Raw genomic sequence first — 15,971 nt, forward strand, 5'->3', positions numbered from 1 at the left:
ATGCCGGTGCTGCCCGGCACCTACCGTACATGGGTGTCGTGACCGCCACCTCACACACCAGCGCGGCGGTCCTCGGGGTCGATCGTAAAACACACGGTTCGTGACACGGTCGATGCTCCTTCATTCCGCCCTACCGCTGTGGGACGGTCAGTCGGTCACCCTGGGTCCGTGAAGCGGAGCCAGTGAGAGCAACAGCACGGACAGTCCGCTGAGCTGGCGCTCTGGGGCTGAGTGAAGCCCCACTGGCTTCCGTCTCACCTCCCCTCACCTCCTCCCTCGTGACGTGAGGGCCCCACTCGTCTCCCCTCGGCCACACCGTGTTGTCGCCGCGAAAACACGAGTGTTCTGAGCTGCGTGCCTCACGCTGCCGCCTGACCGCCGCCCGCAGAGTGGGCCCTTCTCGCTCCTGGCGGGCCGCCGGCGTCAGCCACTGGGGCGGGGAGGAGAGCTGACGCTACCAATCAGTCGTAATCGGCTTTGCGGCGTGCGACGTGGCGCGATCCCTGCTCTGACGCCGGCGTCGGCCCCGTTCACCGGCTCCGACACGGCCGGCGGCGGCGGCGGAGGCAGCCCGGTGGTGGTGGTGGTGTGGGGGGGGGGGGGTACGGCGGGGAAGGGGTGTAGAACATCGTGGAGACAGTGTGGTGGAGGCTGGACGGAGTGGCCCAATGAGGACACGGTGAAGAGGAGTTGGACTAGGGTCTCGCTTGAGTCACTACCGTGAGCTGATGAGTCTTTCCAGTCCTTATGCAGGATGTAGCCCCAGGGACAATGTCAATATCTCTTCGAGGAACGGTTGTGCTTTGTGTGGGAACGATGATGGTTGCTAGTCTATTTCCGCCTGACAATCTGCCATGAGCCAATGCGTGAGATCGGGTCGGGTCATGTTACCGTTAGCGGATTCTCCTGCCATCGACCCGCTCTGTGACAGTGTGACATGGCGCCGCCGTTACCCCCCGGCTGCTGCTGGGTGGTTATCAGTTCCTGTGCTACCGGCCGACACCTCTGCTCCCAGCACAGGCAGTCGGGATCAACTGGCCAATAATTCGGAGATTTGCCTGCCCCCGATACGGGCGGTGATCATTGCCGGGCTTATTGGACTCCGAGCGGAAGGGCGATGACGTCATTGGCACGGCCGGCGCCGGTTGTACTGATGGAAACACCATTGGATCGTCGCCGGCGGCTGACGGTCCAACTAGTCTATCAACCGCTCCAAGCGCCGCTAGGACGCAAGTTATGTTGAAATGTCTATTGTCTTACTAATGTCGTCCAGTGCACCACTTCGTTCTATTCAAATGACGCTCTTGTGATGGGGTGCGTTTCTGTTATGTGACGCCAGGCTCCTGATGTGTCTTTCCAACGTTCGTTTGACGGTTCGTTATATCATTTGACCATATTACGTATGAGAAAAGGAAATTGCTTTGTTCTCGTTCTCAGTCTGTAAAACACATTAATTATCTCAGAATGACTTGACTTTTGGAAGCTGCAGCCCAAGATCCATTCGTTGGCATTCATTTGCTCCTTGCTTAGTATTTTTAGCACACAAATGGCTTTAGAAGTGGTTCTACAAAGCTGCGGCGCGTACATACGAGTACTTTTCCAAACTCGTGTCATTCTGATTATCATCCACTTTGCTGGTCCACTGCATCCACTGTATCCGCGTCCACTACGATTGCATGAACTGTGTGCGCTAACAAGGATCATTGATAGCCTTACGTGACTACCATTTAGTGCTGAACGATCGCCGATCCCTGTCCGTGAAACTCACGGGTTACGAAACTGACCGACGACGTATTTCAGGGCTTAAGTCTTCACTGACTGTCTGGTCTTTATTGTCATACATTTACTCGTGAGTCTGTGACCCGCACCTCACTGTCATCTCTGACCAATGACCCGTCTTGCACTGTCGTCTCTGTGACCGTGTCTCCGAATCGCCCCTGTAAACAGTGATCCCCGCCTCAATCACATCTCTGACTGGTGACCCATGCCTCAATTTCGTCTCTCTGACCGATGTGGCCTCTGTAGACATCGTCTCTCTGACCGTCGACCGTTATTTGTCAGTCACCCCTCATACCGGTGACCCATGCTCACATTTGCCGCCCATCGTCTCTGACCGCTGACCGTCGTCTGACGCCCTCTCTCTGACTGAGTTGGCCCGTGTTTCAGTGGGCTCCGCGGCACATTCACCGTCCGCCGACCCGTCGCCGTCGCCTACCTCCCCGGACGGGTCCCGCGCGGGCTCCCAGCCCCCCAGCTTCCCGTCGCCGCTGACCAAACACCGCGCCGTGGCGCCGGCAGCGCTGGTCACCAGTCTCGACAAGAGCATCAGCCAGGTGAGAGCCAGCGGAGAGTGGGAGGGCGATCTTATCGTGTCTGTTCTGTGTCAGTTGAATCTGCCAACCTCAGCGCCCTCCTCTGGTGACCTGAGGTTGAGTGGAAGAGAAGCGTCTGCGCCAGGGTGCCGGGCTCGGATGGAATTCGGGACTCTGTTTCAGCGCATTGGCGCTACCTGACGCTACCGGCATTGACGCTCGTTTTCATGGAAATAAGCACAATTGCAATTTTTTGCTTACGTTTTATAGCGCCGATACCGGTAGCGTCAGGTAGCGTCAATGCACTGAAACAGTGTCGGTCGTGCTGCCACCTCCCGGCACTAAGGCCGACCGATGGTGTCAGCATGGGCCGGCCGGTGGGGTGGGAGAGGGCTCAGGGCGGCCATACGATATGGCGTGGAACTAATGCTGCACTCTGGCAATATTAATTATTTATGATGAAGTGGTCATTGGTCAATTTAGTGACAGTCTTACCTTGCATTATCCGTGGTCCCATCGCCTTGGTCATGGATCTCTTAAACGGCTGTCCTGACCCCTCGCAGCGCCTCGCAACCTGGCTAGTCTGTCGGCAGACACTAACCTTGCCACCGCCCCACCCTCTCCCCCAGATTAAGGACTGGCTGACGCTCATTACACGGATGTGCGACAAACCGGTGATCATCGGCGACGCCGCCGACGTCGAGCGGGTCGTCTCCAAACACAAGGTGAGCCGCTCGCTGTTTTGAGCGATTCTTTGTTTCTACCGAAACTTTTACAGGATAGCAAACTGGCCAACTTCCTGCGAAGGAGTAGAGCTTGATATCTACCCATCCGCCCGCCCTCCAGAACAGCACACTGTCTGCTCTGTTTTCTCTGTCGTCCCGTGCCGTCCGTCCCGTGCTGTGTGTGATGCCGCGGCGAGTGTTCCACTGTGCCGCCGAGCTCAGCTGTACTGCGGCACAGCCTACCGGGCCAGTGAAAGCCGAGACGGCCGGCGTACGGCAGCGACGGGCGCGTACCGTTTTCCTGTATCAGATGGCGGGAGTGGTTAGCTCCCAATCTAAGTCAGCCAACTCAAGTCTGAAGGCGTCGTGTATATGGATGCTTACGAGGAGCCGTATCAAGTGCCCCATTGTTCCGAACTGTTGTTTCACTCATTTTTTAGTCCCTCCACCATCGAGCCCTCCTCTGCACTCCTGTACCGTTATGTTTATTCCTAGATAGTAGATACATTTCTTTCTTCCTGGTAAGTTTCTAAAATTAATGCTCATTTCTACTGGCTATGCGCCCTTATAACAGGGAGCCATGCAGCTAGTTTATTTCCCTCTGCGGCGGCCGGCTGGCGCTTCCGTGAAATGTCGTGGGACCCCGACTGGCTGTCCGTTGCGGCCGGCTGCCCCCTGCCACGGCTGTCGGCCTCGCTTTGGCGCACCATAACTTCCAGCGGCGGCGACCGGTGGGCCGGCCATGGTAGAGCGCTCCTCGCCTGGGCGAGAGGCGCCGACTCGGGGAGAGGAGTCGCGCTGTCTGGTCCGCCGGCGCGCTCTGGGTGGCCTCCCACCCCGCCCGCGCGCCACCGACCGGCACTGCCATTCTCGGCAGCTCCGCGGCTCGTGATGTGGCCGTTCACTCCGAGTGGGGACTGACAGTGAGGGACGGGATGGTGCACCGTCCGACGGGTCTGCCGTGCGCAGTCGGTGGCGTCGACCGCCAGTTTATGATCGGCTGGGGAGCGGTCTGGACCGCCACTCAGTACACAACACCTGCTGCTCGGCACGGGGGCGCAGCCGCTGCCTGCCTCGTGGCACGTGCGGTCCGGCGGGGACAGGACGGCAGGCGGTCCCGCTGGGTGGGCTTCTGTCCTTACCCCGAAATGGTTTTCTCGTGCCCATTTGGTGTGGTCTTACAATGCTGTCTGATGCGTCCTCAGCGGGCCGTACATCTAGGCTGCACCAGGCTCGTGTGGGTTGCGCCGGCTCCCTGTGGTGTAGTCTGCGATAAAATGCTGCGGATCTTTTCCAATTAGATGCGAATCCCAAGCCCTCATGAATTAACCAAATTCTTTCGCTGAGAGTTTGCATAATAAATCTGGACTCTTTCGTATTTTAGGCTGCTTTCAAAGTGGAATTAACAAATGAAGTTTCCTAATTGCAACAGAAAGGTTTAATTGGTGGTCTGTAGCAGCATGCCCTGTATCTCCCAGTTTATAGTTCGGAGTTTGGGCAGATTCGATGAGTTTGGACAACATAGTTCGCCTCAGTGGATATCAGTCGCTTGTTTGAATGAGAACCAGGAGTCAGGCATTTTTCAGATGGATTCCTCGGCCTTTCCTGTGTTTGGTTTGTCGTGTTTGGAATGATCCTCTCCCGGTCCGTCTTCTGCCTCCGTCTGACTGTATGTATAACTGACGGTCCTTCCATCTGGTTTCGAGCACCGTCCGTCTGGCGGTCTGTTCTACCGGCTCTCGTCTGTCTCTGCTGACTGTTCTGTCCAGTGTCCATGTGTGCTGACGGCCCATCCCGTCGGCTCTCCCTTGTGTGTTGACCCGCCGTCTCCGTCTATGTGTGCTGGTGGCCCTCTCTGCCGGCTCTGTCTGTCTTAGCTGCCCGTCCCACGGCTCTCCAATATGTGCTAACAGTGCGTCTCACCAGGCTCCCGTCTATGTGTGCCGGCGTCCCATCCCGCTGGCTCTGTCTGTGTCTACTGTGTGCTGACGGCCCGTTGGCCGTGCCTCCCGCTCGTCCGACCGCCCTTATTGCCGTGCGATCGGCGCGGGCGCCGAATCCGGATGAGTCGTTCCGGGCCGCTCTCGGCGCCAGCGGCAGACAGAATCGCGATATCTATATATCGGGGATTGCGGGGGCTGGGCGTTAATCGGGCAGCCAGCGCGCTGCCGGCTGCCGGTTGCCTTCTGCCTAATGTGGGCCGAATCGTGGTCGGACGCGCACAAAGGCTTAGCGCGTTAGCTGCTGATGTGATTTTAGTGGTATTGGATTACTATTTCCAAGAGGTAATTTGAAACCTCCATTATATAATTTACTTCGATCTTTATCCGTCTTCCCGGGTCAGAACTGCAGCACTCTGCCTTCTCTCCTTCCCTCCTTTTTTCTCTCTCTGTCTCTGTCTCTGTCTCTGTCTCTGTCTCTCTCTCTCTCTCTCTCTCTCTCTCTCTCTCTCTCTCTCTCTCTCTCTCTCTCTCTCTCTCTCTCTCTCTCTCTCTCTCTCTCTCTCTCTCTCTCTCTCTCTCTCTCTCTCTCTCTCTCCTGCAGCATCTCGGTCTAGTTTACTTCTCGTGCACTCGCTTGCTCATTTTCTCAAAGATCAGGTCATACTTTTGCAACTACTAGATCGTGATTACCGATGACATTTGCCCCGCCCGCAACCCGAACTGGAACCGGCCTGATATCGGCCAGTGTACTGAGTACTGACTGATGTAGGCCCTGCGCCGTTCAGAAGTTGTGCGACGGTTTTGTGTGCGTTTGGGGCTGGTTCTGGGATCGCTCGGACAGGGAACAATGGAGGACCATTGTGCGCAGAGGCCGTCAGTGCCGTATTTACCTGGTACAATGGGTAGCGGTGGGTATCGATTAGAGACCCAGGGAGAGGCAGTGCAAATATCCGCCCTCTGTCTCCGTCGTACGAGGTCCGAGGTCTGTCCGCGTCGCACTGATGCCATCTGGCCTTCTGTGCTGCTGAATGCTGATGTTCCCAGTATCGCACCTGTATTCGTGACACCCAACTGAATCAGAGGCCAGTTTTACCAACAGAAAAATAGCCGCATATCGGATTTTTTTTGGCTAATGACCGCGGTCTTTAGGCAAAAAATTCCGGCAGGCGGCTATTTTTCTGTTGGTAAAACTGGCCTCAGGTCTTCTGTCGTCTTTACACACCAATATCCTGCCCTCTAGCCATGCGTAAAACCCGGTGCCTTTACTCGGTTACGTGTTATGTGGACGTCAGCGGTCCTAACCACCACCCCGATAGGTTTGAAAGTCTTAGACCCTGCCCACCGCCGGCCGCCCTTCCGGTGTGGTCCTTAGTTTACCCGTGTTCCATGCCATGGCCGCGGCAATATCGGCTGCTGATTTGCCTCCGTCCCGGGGGAGAGCTGCCGCACCCCGGGCGATCGGCGCGGACATTGCCGCGCTCCCGCCGGCTGTGAAGGAATGGCGTCCGCAGACGACGTGCCACCCGGGTAATGGGGAATGAGCAATGGTCGCCGGGGTCTGCCCCCGGCCATGGTAACGCACCCAGAGTCGCCGACAACGCGGCGGCGCAACCGGACTCGGCGAGCGGGCCGCCTGCGCTGGTATACTGCACCGGCTGACAGCGCTGTGCGGCGGCACGTGGGTCACTGGCTGCACTGGCTGGTCAGGCGGACTGCCGGCGGCACGGGAGGGGACGGACGTTTTACTTGTGCTGGGCTCTACGATGGACACGCCCACGGTGAATGTATCGAATCTTTTGGTATACTTTTGGTCTGCGCAGGTGCAAGACAGCGCACTTGTAGTCGAATGCTTTGTATCAGGTTATGCTTACCAAATCAGCGCAGTGAGATTGTCGGCAATATTGCCGGTTCATCGTTCAATTCTTTAACCTTTTTATTAGCTTCTTGCACTTTCATTGGTGCATTGCTCGCGTGTTACGATGTGGTATAACGTCTGCTCTATCGTTTGTGGAAATGTCATGCTATTGCTTAGCTAACCTCCCTCGTTGGGATTCGGCTGGTCGAGTCGGAGAATTCGGCCATTGATCTCGGTCAGCGGCGTTTGGCTGCCACTGTGCTGGTCACCGGGTCGAGCCTGGTCTCAGTTGGCTGCCCCGGCCCGGGTGGCGGCCCGCAGCCGGCCGACAGCGAGACAAAGCAGTGGCACCGGGCGCGGGCCGCGCTGAACATTGGCCGCGCACCGTCTCAGTGCTCCCCGGGGGCCGGCGGCCGACGGAAACTGGTAATCGGCTGGCAGTTGAACCGGGCCGAGAGTTGCCGCGCCGCCAACTAGATCGTCTGTCTTCCGGGGCTGGTGGACCTTCTGCCCGTCTCGGTCCAATGTCCACTGGGGCGAGTTGACCGTCTGCCTTCGGGACAGGGGGACCGTTTACGTTTCGGGACCAGCTATTTTTCTGTCCACCGGGCTGCCGATCCTCCTTTTTCGCTCGAGACCAGCGGACTGCATGGTGGAATTGTGGTATGTAACCTCTGACGCCACCTGCGTCCAACACGACTGATCCCCTCTCGTGACGCTGGGCGTATGGATTACAGGCGGCTTTCACCGAACGGATTCGATGATACATGCAGTAATCCCCAACGATGGGTTGAAGCTAGGCGCTGCTGAAAGAAGCGGATCCGTCCTCTCGAGGCTAAAGAATATAAGCACGCCTTCTGTACAGCTTGCTGAAGCCTTTTCATTCAGGAAGAGCCTTTGGAGGCTTCAATAAATCCTCTTAATACGTGTTGGTTCGAGGAAGTATTTTCACTCCATTCAGGTGCCGTCTGATAGTTTTCTTTTCTTTTAATAACAGTACTAACTCCCAGCTGACTGGTACAACGTTAACCCTCGCATGTGTAGGGGGGGGGGGTCGGATGGACCCCCCCCCCATGGTTTTTCGCGAATAACTCGCGTAAAAAGCGGCCGATCGCGACGAAACTTTCAGTACCCTCGCATTGATCAATTTTACACCTACTCTGAAAATTTCATGACCCTGACCCAAATGACCTTTGACCTGTGACCTCTTTTCCGAGACCATGTTTGGCCGGAATCGCGATTTCGCGTAGGTCGGCTCGCACTAGCCGCGTGTTTGCAAGCTTTTCGTGGTTTCAAACGTTCAAACATGTGATTTGATGTTACTCCCGTGTGTGTCAAGGTCACCTGAAGGTCAGGTCAGGTCATTGACCTTTGGTGACCTCGGGTGACCTCGGTTCACTTTTTCGAGTTTTACATGTTTCTAGGCTAGTTTTTGGAGCTGAATTCGAATTTAGCAACCATTTGAACATTTACGAAGTAGTTTTGGTGACTTCGTAACATGTTACGAAGCTGTAAGAGGCGGTTGACACGTACTACGAATATCCGTCACGACGCCTACTGGTTGACCTGACCTGACCTGACCCGACCTGGTCTAAATGCTTCAAGACATCATCTGTGATCAAAACTAACACGATATTCGTGATCAGCACCCCGAAAAACCCCTTAGCAGCCACACTTTACGACTTTCTAACAGGTCCCGATTTTCCCGACTTTGGGTCATTGACCTGACCTGGAAGGTCAACCAATGACCTAGGACCTTAAAATTGGGTATCATCGGCTTCCTCTCGTCACGGGCAACACGCTCGTTTTTTCCGCGAAGCTCTAGCTCGATCAGGGGCCAAACGGCAAGGGGGGGGGTCCAATCGACCCCCCCCCCCCCTACACATTAGAAGCTGGCAAACGCCGCACACATGCGAGGGTTAAGACAGCTAATCACAGAGATGACACCTGCCACGCCGTCGTAGGCCGGTCCAGACGGTCTCTGGCTGCCAGCAGCTGTTATCTGGCGCCGCTCGGTGTCTCTGTAGTGGCGGGCTGTCATTTAGCGCCGCCGGCGACCCTGGAGTGGCGGCGGCCGGCCGGTGGCGCCGCGCCGTCTGGTGTGCTCGTCCCGCCGCTGGCGCCGGCGGGGAGCCGGGTACAGTCGCCGGGCCGGGTCAGCGCGCCGGCCGGGAGCGTCTCGATCGATGTCGCTGGCCGCCAGTCCGCGCGCCCCGTGCGCTCCGGCCGTCTGGCGCCGTGCTGACCTGAACGGCGGCCACCGTATGCCCGGCCGGCCGTCCCGCAGCTCCTTCGGCTCGTGGGAGAATTTGTCACCGCCGCCCCGCCGCCTGGGTCGCCCCTGGGTGCACCGCCGCGGCGGCGGCCAGGCTGCCACCTCCGCGGCGACGCCGGCACACGGTCGGCGCCGCCGCGGCACGTCGATACGGGCGCCGACGCGCCGTCTGCGCCCGGCGGCGCCAGTGCGGTGTCGGCGGCGGAGGTGGCCGCGCGCGCGCGCCCGGCACCTGAGGGCGGCGTGCCGCGCCGGCGGGACTCGGCGACAGTGATACTCTGTGGACACTGCGCTCGGGATGTGGCAGCGGGGCCCGGCCAACGGCTCGGCGGGCGGCGGCCGATCGCCGGCCTCGCAGCATCGCGTGCCGCCGGCGCCGGCCAGTGCGCAGTTCGACGTGAGTGGCGCTGTTTGTGCCTCACCGGTCACGTGTCCCTGTCTCAGCCTGTCACCTGCCACTGCTCCCGTCGTGTCTCGATATATCCAATCCATCATTACCCCACCGCTTCCTGTCACCTGTCGTTGCCAATCCCGTCATGTCCCGTCTGTTACTATTGCCCCGTGTTCTGTCTACCGCCACTGCCGCCATGTCCCGCTGTATCCGATCCGTCATTGCTCCGCCGTGTCCTGTCACCTGTCGTCACTGATCCCGTCATGTTGTGCCTGTCACTGCTCCCGCCGTGTTATTACTGCCACTGCGTCGCTCAGCGCACCTGTCAATTTTCATACATGTGAATTCCATTTTGTTTCACGTAGTGGGGATATCAGCTTACCTTTTAGAACCTAGGGTGTATATTGTTGCCATCGCTACCCGTTGATTCCAATTACCACCGGCGCTAGTCCTGTTCTGGCTCAGTCAAAGGCGCAGGTTTTACCCATAATCCATTCATCGCGCGGTACAAACCAGTGATACGATACCCTACCCTTTCTATGAGCAGTGATAACCTCATTTATGAAACTATAGGACAGCATGGCAGGGCTACTGGCTGACAAGCTGCTGCTGCTTAACAGTGATGTTTGATTAGATGTCTGCTTTGGGTGTTATTATTGAGCGTAAGCTACTAAAGATTCTAGTACTTCGAAATCAGGATTATTAACTATTTAGGCACTGCTCCTACTTATTGGATTCACGTGAGTGTAGGTAAACAGCGTCAAAATGATGACGCAAACGGGACCAAAAGGTGCCGTGTCGTGTGTGCCAGTCATCGTTCGGTCGATGTTGGACAGGTGCTTTATCGTATCGGTCAGTTGTTTGTGTCATAGCTGGGCTATGTAAAGGGTGGAATCCAGGCGGCATTTAAGCCACACGGCATGGTGGAGGCAAATCGACACATCGCTGGTGGATTGGAAGGAAGTTTAGTCACCGGATGTAGATTGTAGTTGCCGTCCAGAATAGAGAGCCATCACCGTGTGGGATATAGCTCAGTCGCTGGTAGGGCTCTCTCCAGTCGGCAAGGATGCGGCATCGGCGGCGTGCTGCTTGCCAGTCCTCCCGGCTGACCCTCATACTGCGCTGGTCTCACTGTGGCAGACGCCGATAACTGAACTGGGTTGCCAGGTGCTCTGTTCCCCGTGTCCAGCGCTGCCGGACTGTCCGTACAGTGTCCACCTCCGCGCCGCACTGTGCGCTGTGTGCCGGACTGCCTGTGGTATCTGCGGCGCCGCCTGCGTCGGTCCGTTCGCCCCGGAGGGTGGTAGGGGGAGGGGAGGGGAGGAGTGGTGGGCGGGTAATCAGCTTGGCACCACTGGGGATAAGCCGATTCGTGACGCGCTCCCGGCTTCCGATCCCTGCCGCCGAGTCCGGCCCCCCTGTCGGTGTCATCACACCAGCGGAGAATACTTACTATTGTATGTACAGAGATTTACGGACAATTACATACAAAGGTGTTATTTGCTCAACAAGAAGGCTCGTTTAGTATATGACCTTGGCAAAGAGCGCACATTGTTATATGGACGCTTGATCCTCAGCCAGGCTATTCTGAGGGACTTCAACAACGTCCAGCCAGTGTGGTCTCGACCCGAAACTAACAAGCATAGCATGTTTTGTAGGCTTCTATCATCTCTTCCTTGTCATTATCTTTCAGCTTTCATCGACCAAACGATTTGCCACTCTTTCCAAAGGAGCGGAAACGATTCCTGTTGGATGCAGTTTTGGCTGATCAACAGTCGCCGGCGAGCGGGCACGCATGTCTTTCGTCCGTCCGTCAAACCGTATCCGGCTGGTGTGGTCGGACAATCTGATCTCAGACTGATGCTCATTGCTCGATCTGTTCCTAGCAATGTTCGTCTCTCGGCGTTCTCGGGCGTTCTTTGCCGATTGTTTCGAGTGTTCCACTTGTCCCGAGCATTGCTATTGGTATATCGGTGCACTGCTGTATTGCTAAACGGTGATTTTGCACTGGTATGTACCCGATCATTTAATATTCAGTTGTGACCATTTACCCATGATAAATGATCATGCGAATGCGGTCGTAACATGCATTTGCTTTGAACATGTCTCTGTGGTAATTAGCTGCAATTTTATCACTTGATCGTGTAAACGCGAACGTGATGAATGTTTCGGCCGACTTGTTTTGTTTCACCATGCCCCAGTACTTGATAGCAGCATTGAAACTGCTTATCAGTGAACACAAATCAAACTCATTGTTTTCGATGGACATTGTCTTCACCAATTAAACCGTTAGCTTTGACGTTGACGATGTAACTAAGAATGGGACTGGTGTGAAAATTGCTGCGGCCAACGCTGTAATTCCAATGGAACTTCACGCTCAAAGGACACTAAACCAACCATGACCTAATTTATAGCTCAATCGTCAAATCTACCTTATCGATTTTAGCTTGGAGCGAGCTCCGTTAAGATCGTATATCAAAGCGGGAATTTGTCGCATGGACCGGGCGTAGCCCAACTTCATCATTTTGTAATGGGTTCCAGGGGATCCGTTATTCAGTTTTACGGTGCGTGCTCACGCCTCTGCCTCAGTGACGTCTTGTCTCCGCTGTGTCGATTCGGCCATTTGTTTTAACTTGTTTATGGTTATGTAACAGCTGGAAGCTGTGACATTTTTTTTCTCCGTACGTCAAAAAGGACATCTCACACACTCTATACGTAAGGACGACCGCACTGCCTGCCGCGGCGCTGAGCCGGCGTGGGGAGGGAGTCGACCATACGATCCCCCGACCCGTCGGCCGGTCACCATTAAGCGAAGATCAAAGGCTCGCCGAAGGGTGGAGTTTCAACACACCCATCCGGGCCGGCGCAGCTGCCGCCGACAAACGCACGCAGTCGGAAACACCTGCTGCCGGTGCTGGACCAGCCTCCCGACACCCTGGCACCGCACTTCCTGCCGAATTTTCGAACGGAAACCGGAGCGAAGGGTTGAGGTCAGGCTAACGCGGCGCCGCGTCCGGCGCAGACAGGGACCGACATCCGGCGAAAATCGAGTGTGAAAATGTCATCCGGCAGGAGGCAGCTGAGACGGATGAGCCGTACAAGTGAGGATGACGTCACGTTCCGGCGGAATGGAGGGAAGAGGGGACAGTCTCGACTCCGGATGCGAGACGGGATGTCGCCAATTTTCTGCCCCGGTCAGCGAGGCCCGGCGACGCCCGGAACCTCCGGCCCGGAAATCACAGGCGAACAAAAACTCAGCGGAGAAGGAGAAGAGGATTCAGACAGACCCGAGACCGACCACCAGAGGCCGACCACCAGAGACAGAACGCCTCGGGACTCGGCGCGGGACACCACCCCGCCCGGCTTCGGCCGGAGCGGCCTCTCTGCTGATCGGATCATCACTGCACCGGACCTCAGCTGGAGTGGACAGCAATCATCAAACACTGTCAAGTGAGTCATCTCATCTGTCCGCCTCATCAAGACTGCCTCCCCGTCATGGACAATTCACCTCCCATTTACCCATCGGATGTCTCTGATCTGGATTACAAATGCCACTCCCTGGGGTCTAACCTGAGCCACCATTAGAGGGTAATGGATTTAACATCGTGGGAGTGTTATTCGGCAGGGAAGGGAGGGCAGATGGTCGCTACATTCCGCTCCCGACCGAGCAGCGCGGCAGTGGTGCGTCTGTTTGTAAAGGCGGGAAGGGGCTAATGGGCCTGACTGGTCCGGCCTTGTCTATGGGATAGACAGAGGGGTTAGAGGGACAGCCGGGGCGGGTTAGTAATGGTCAGTGTAGGCTAATGGCTCACCATTACATTGGTATTGGGGTGGCACTATCTGTCGGCCATCACGCGCGCGGTCCGGCCGCAGTGGGGTGTGGGATTCGAGGGGAGGGGAACAGATCAGGTGGTGTCATTTTTGGGGCGCTGGTCACCACTGACGCGTCAAACTACGTCAGATGACGTCATGACAGTTCAATTGGCGATGATTTGTAATTAATCTTTGTTTTCTGCAGTTAGGGCGTTAGGATTAGAGTTAAGGCTAAGTTGACATTGGCGAGCTGACAACCGATCGTGGTACACCGGTTGAAAATGACCAGTATTGTATCGTCCGTTTGTAAATATAGCGTGAAAATTTAACAATCTGTCTGGGAAAGAAGGGAGGGTTACTTCAGATATGTTGCTGATTCGGACTCACAGAGACCGCTAACGTAATTATCTTTAAGTTGTCAACGTCGACCACACGACCTCACGCCGGCCTAACACCCCAGGCTCACCGGAGTTGAATGAGATTACGCCACGGCCGTCTGATCATCAATCAACGGAAACGCAATGATCAAGCCCTCACGACGCGACCACCACAAATTCGTTTTTTTTTTTTGTTACAATTGGATAAGGAGAGTACAACATCGTAAACGTTAAACATTATTCTGCTCCTTCGGCAGCTCAGCGCCAGAACAAGTCTGAATTGCCTTCCGGGTTGTTATTAAGTCAGCATTGAGTCGTTTCGTGATTCGCGTTCATATAACCGATACAAATCCGAATCACCATTTCAATCGTTATAAATTTATCGCTGTTCGTAACCTGTCAATCAATCCCCCCTTTCTCTCCTAGCATCATCAGTACCTAACTGATATTGATGCCAGCTCCCCCTTCGAGGTATATCAAAGATTAAAGTGGAAATGACACGGTTGTTAAATTGATGCATCATTTGAGACAATTGATCATAAACATCAAGCGAGTTAGCGTTCAATGTGATGTGACTAAGTCAAAATGTCACCCTGCTTGTACACATCTAAAGTTGGTTACGGAGGGAAGCGAGAAATTACCGCAGCTCATGTCCTTCATGTAGAATAAAGACGCACCGACGGCAGCGCCCCTAGCGCCACCTACAAGACCCAACTCTTTCGGTACAGCCCGACCGCCCAGAAGGCCGAAAGGAAACAGTGGCGCCACCTATGACCGAGGCACGCCAAGCTCTGCTTATTCATTCTGCCGCGAGTGGACGTTACACGACCATCTCACGCGTGGATCGTGCGTAGGACAGAGACAGGGACAGAGACAGAGACAGAGACAGAGACAGAGACAGAGACAGAGACAGAGACAGAGACAGAGACAGAGACAGAGACAGAGACAGAGACAGAGACAGAGACAGAGACAGAGACAGAGACAGAGAGAGAGAGAGAGAGAGAGAGAGAGAGAGAGAGAGAGAGAGAGAGAGAGAGAGAGAGAGAGAGAGAGAGAGAGAGAGAGAGAGAGAGAGAGAGAGAGAGAGAGAGAGAGTGGGTGAGTGAGTGAGTGAGTGAGATATCCAGGTGTAATACTTCATTTATATCTGTAGGCAAAAGCGACCTTCATGCTAATTTAAACCAGAGAAAGACAATGACGCGAATGCTTTGGATCTCACAAATGCGACCTGGTCCCCCCGCCGCTGGATCGGAAAGAGCGCTGGTCACCGGCCCTCAGCTGCACCGCGAACAATGCACCGATATGGGCCTGCTGAGAGAACAAATTATCTGTTAAGACAGCTGGACGAACCCTTCTTTCAACGATTGACCCATGCTGACTTTAGTAGAAAAGACGGACAAATTTGCGGGTGGTCAAAAGGGGGAGAAATAGACAGCAGTCGCATATCATCAAATTTTAGCAAATCTTGGTGAACAACTCTACGGTTTAATTCTGGGAGAAACTGGCTACCTATGTCAGTTAAAACCAACTCTACATCCCGAGTCATGTTAACATCAGATTAGCAGACAATAATAGGCTAAAAACAGGAATGGGGAGACTAATTGTGTTACGATTGAGCGCGCATCACTAAAACTTAGAAATTGAAGGAGGAAAGTGACCATAGCTGGGCCAGATGGCGTTAGATTCAATTGAGCAGCACCAGGGACTTGTGAGGAAATTGCACCCACTCCAGTCACATTTCTAGGGTCATTCCCTAACGAACATGTACAACAAAGGTCAAAGGTCATTGCTACCCCAAGCTAGGATGACATTCATCTCATGTCATGCGTGGTGTGAAAGCTACTGACAACTGGACTTACACAGTTTTGGAGGGACACGCTGAAATTAATGAATTCAGGTGATAAATGAGTAACATGCAACAAATCAAGTCAGATTATTCCCAGTAACATCCGTTAGTTGATCTCTTTCTATTGACATGATCTATTGAACATGGAATTTCAATGTCAATGACCATTGACCACTCAGGTCACAACTGATCTCATATCTGGCCTTGGATGCTAGCACAACAGTGTGCGGTTCCACTTAACATCCTGGAATTGAAAATTTATAAGGCATCTGTGAGCACACTATTGATTACACCAGTCTGAGTCTTTGTCGAGCCATCAATTTAGTTTAACCATTAGCTTATTGTAATTTACAGCCCCCCCCCTTGATTTGATATAACCATTTCTCATTGCTGATGTTCCCACCCGAATAATTGGATATCACATTTGCCAAAAT

At 54.8% G+C, this 15,971-nt stretch overlaps 1 protein-coding gene across 9 annotated transcripts in view; it reads left to right on the forward strand.

Annotated features, from left to right (window-relative positions):
• LOC122388846 (dystrophin-like) overlaps positions 1-15,971 on the forward strand; it is a 185,658-nt gene that overhangs the window by 85,880 nt on the left and 83,807 nt on the right. For all 9 annotated transcript variants that reach the window (XM_043380307.1, XM_043380310.1, XM_043380313.1 and 6 more), the window contains 2 exons: positions 2,167-2,333; positions 2,942-3,037. In XM_043380307.1, coding sequence (XP_043236242.1) covers positions 2,167-2,333; positions 2,942-3,037 — 263 coding nt within the window. The remainder of the gene's footprint in view (positions 1-2,166; positions 2,334-2,941; positions 3,038-15,971) is intronic.

This window comes from Amphibalanus amphitrite, unplaced genomic scaffold, assembly GCF_019059575.1.
Source record: "Amphibalanus amphitrite isolate SeventyFive unplaced genomic scaffold, NRLGWU_Aamphi_draft 000337F_arrow, whole genome shotgun sequence".
NCBI classification, from domain to species: Eukaryota; Metazoa; Arthropoda; class Thecostraca; order Balanomorpha; family Balanidae; genus Amphibalanus; species Amphibalanus amphitrite.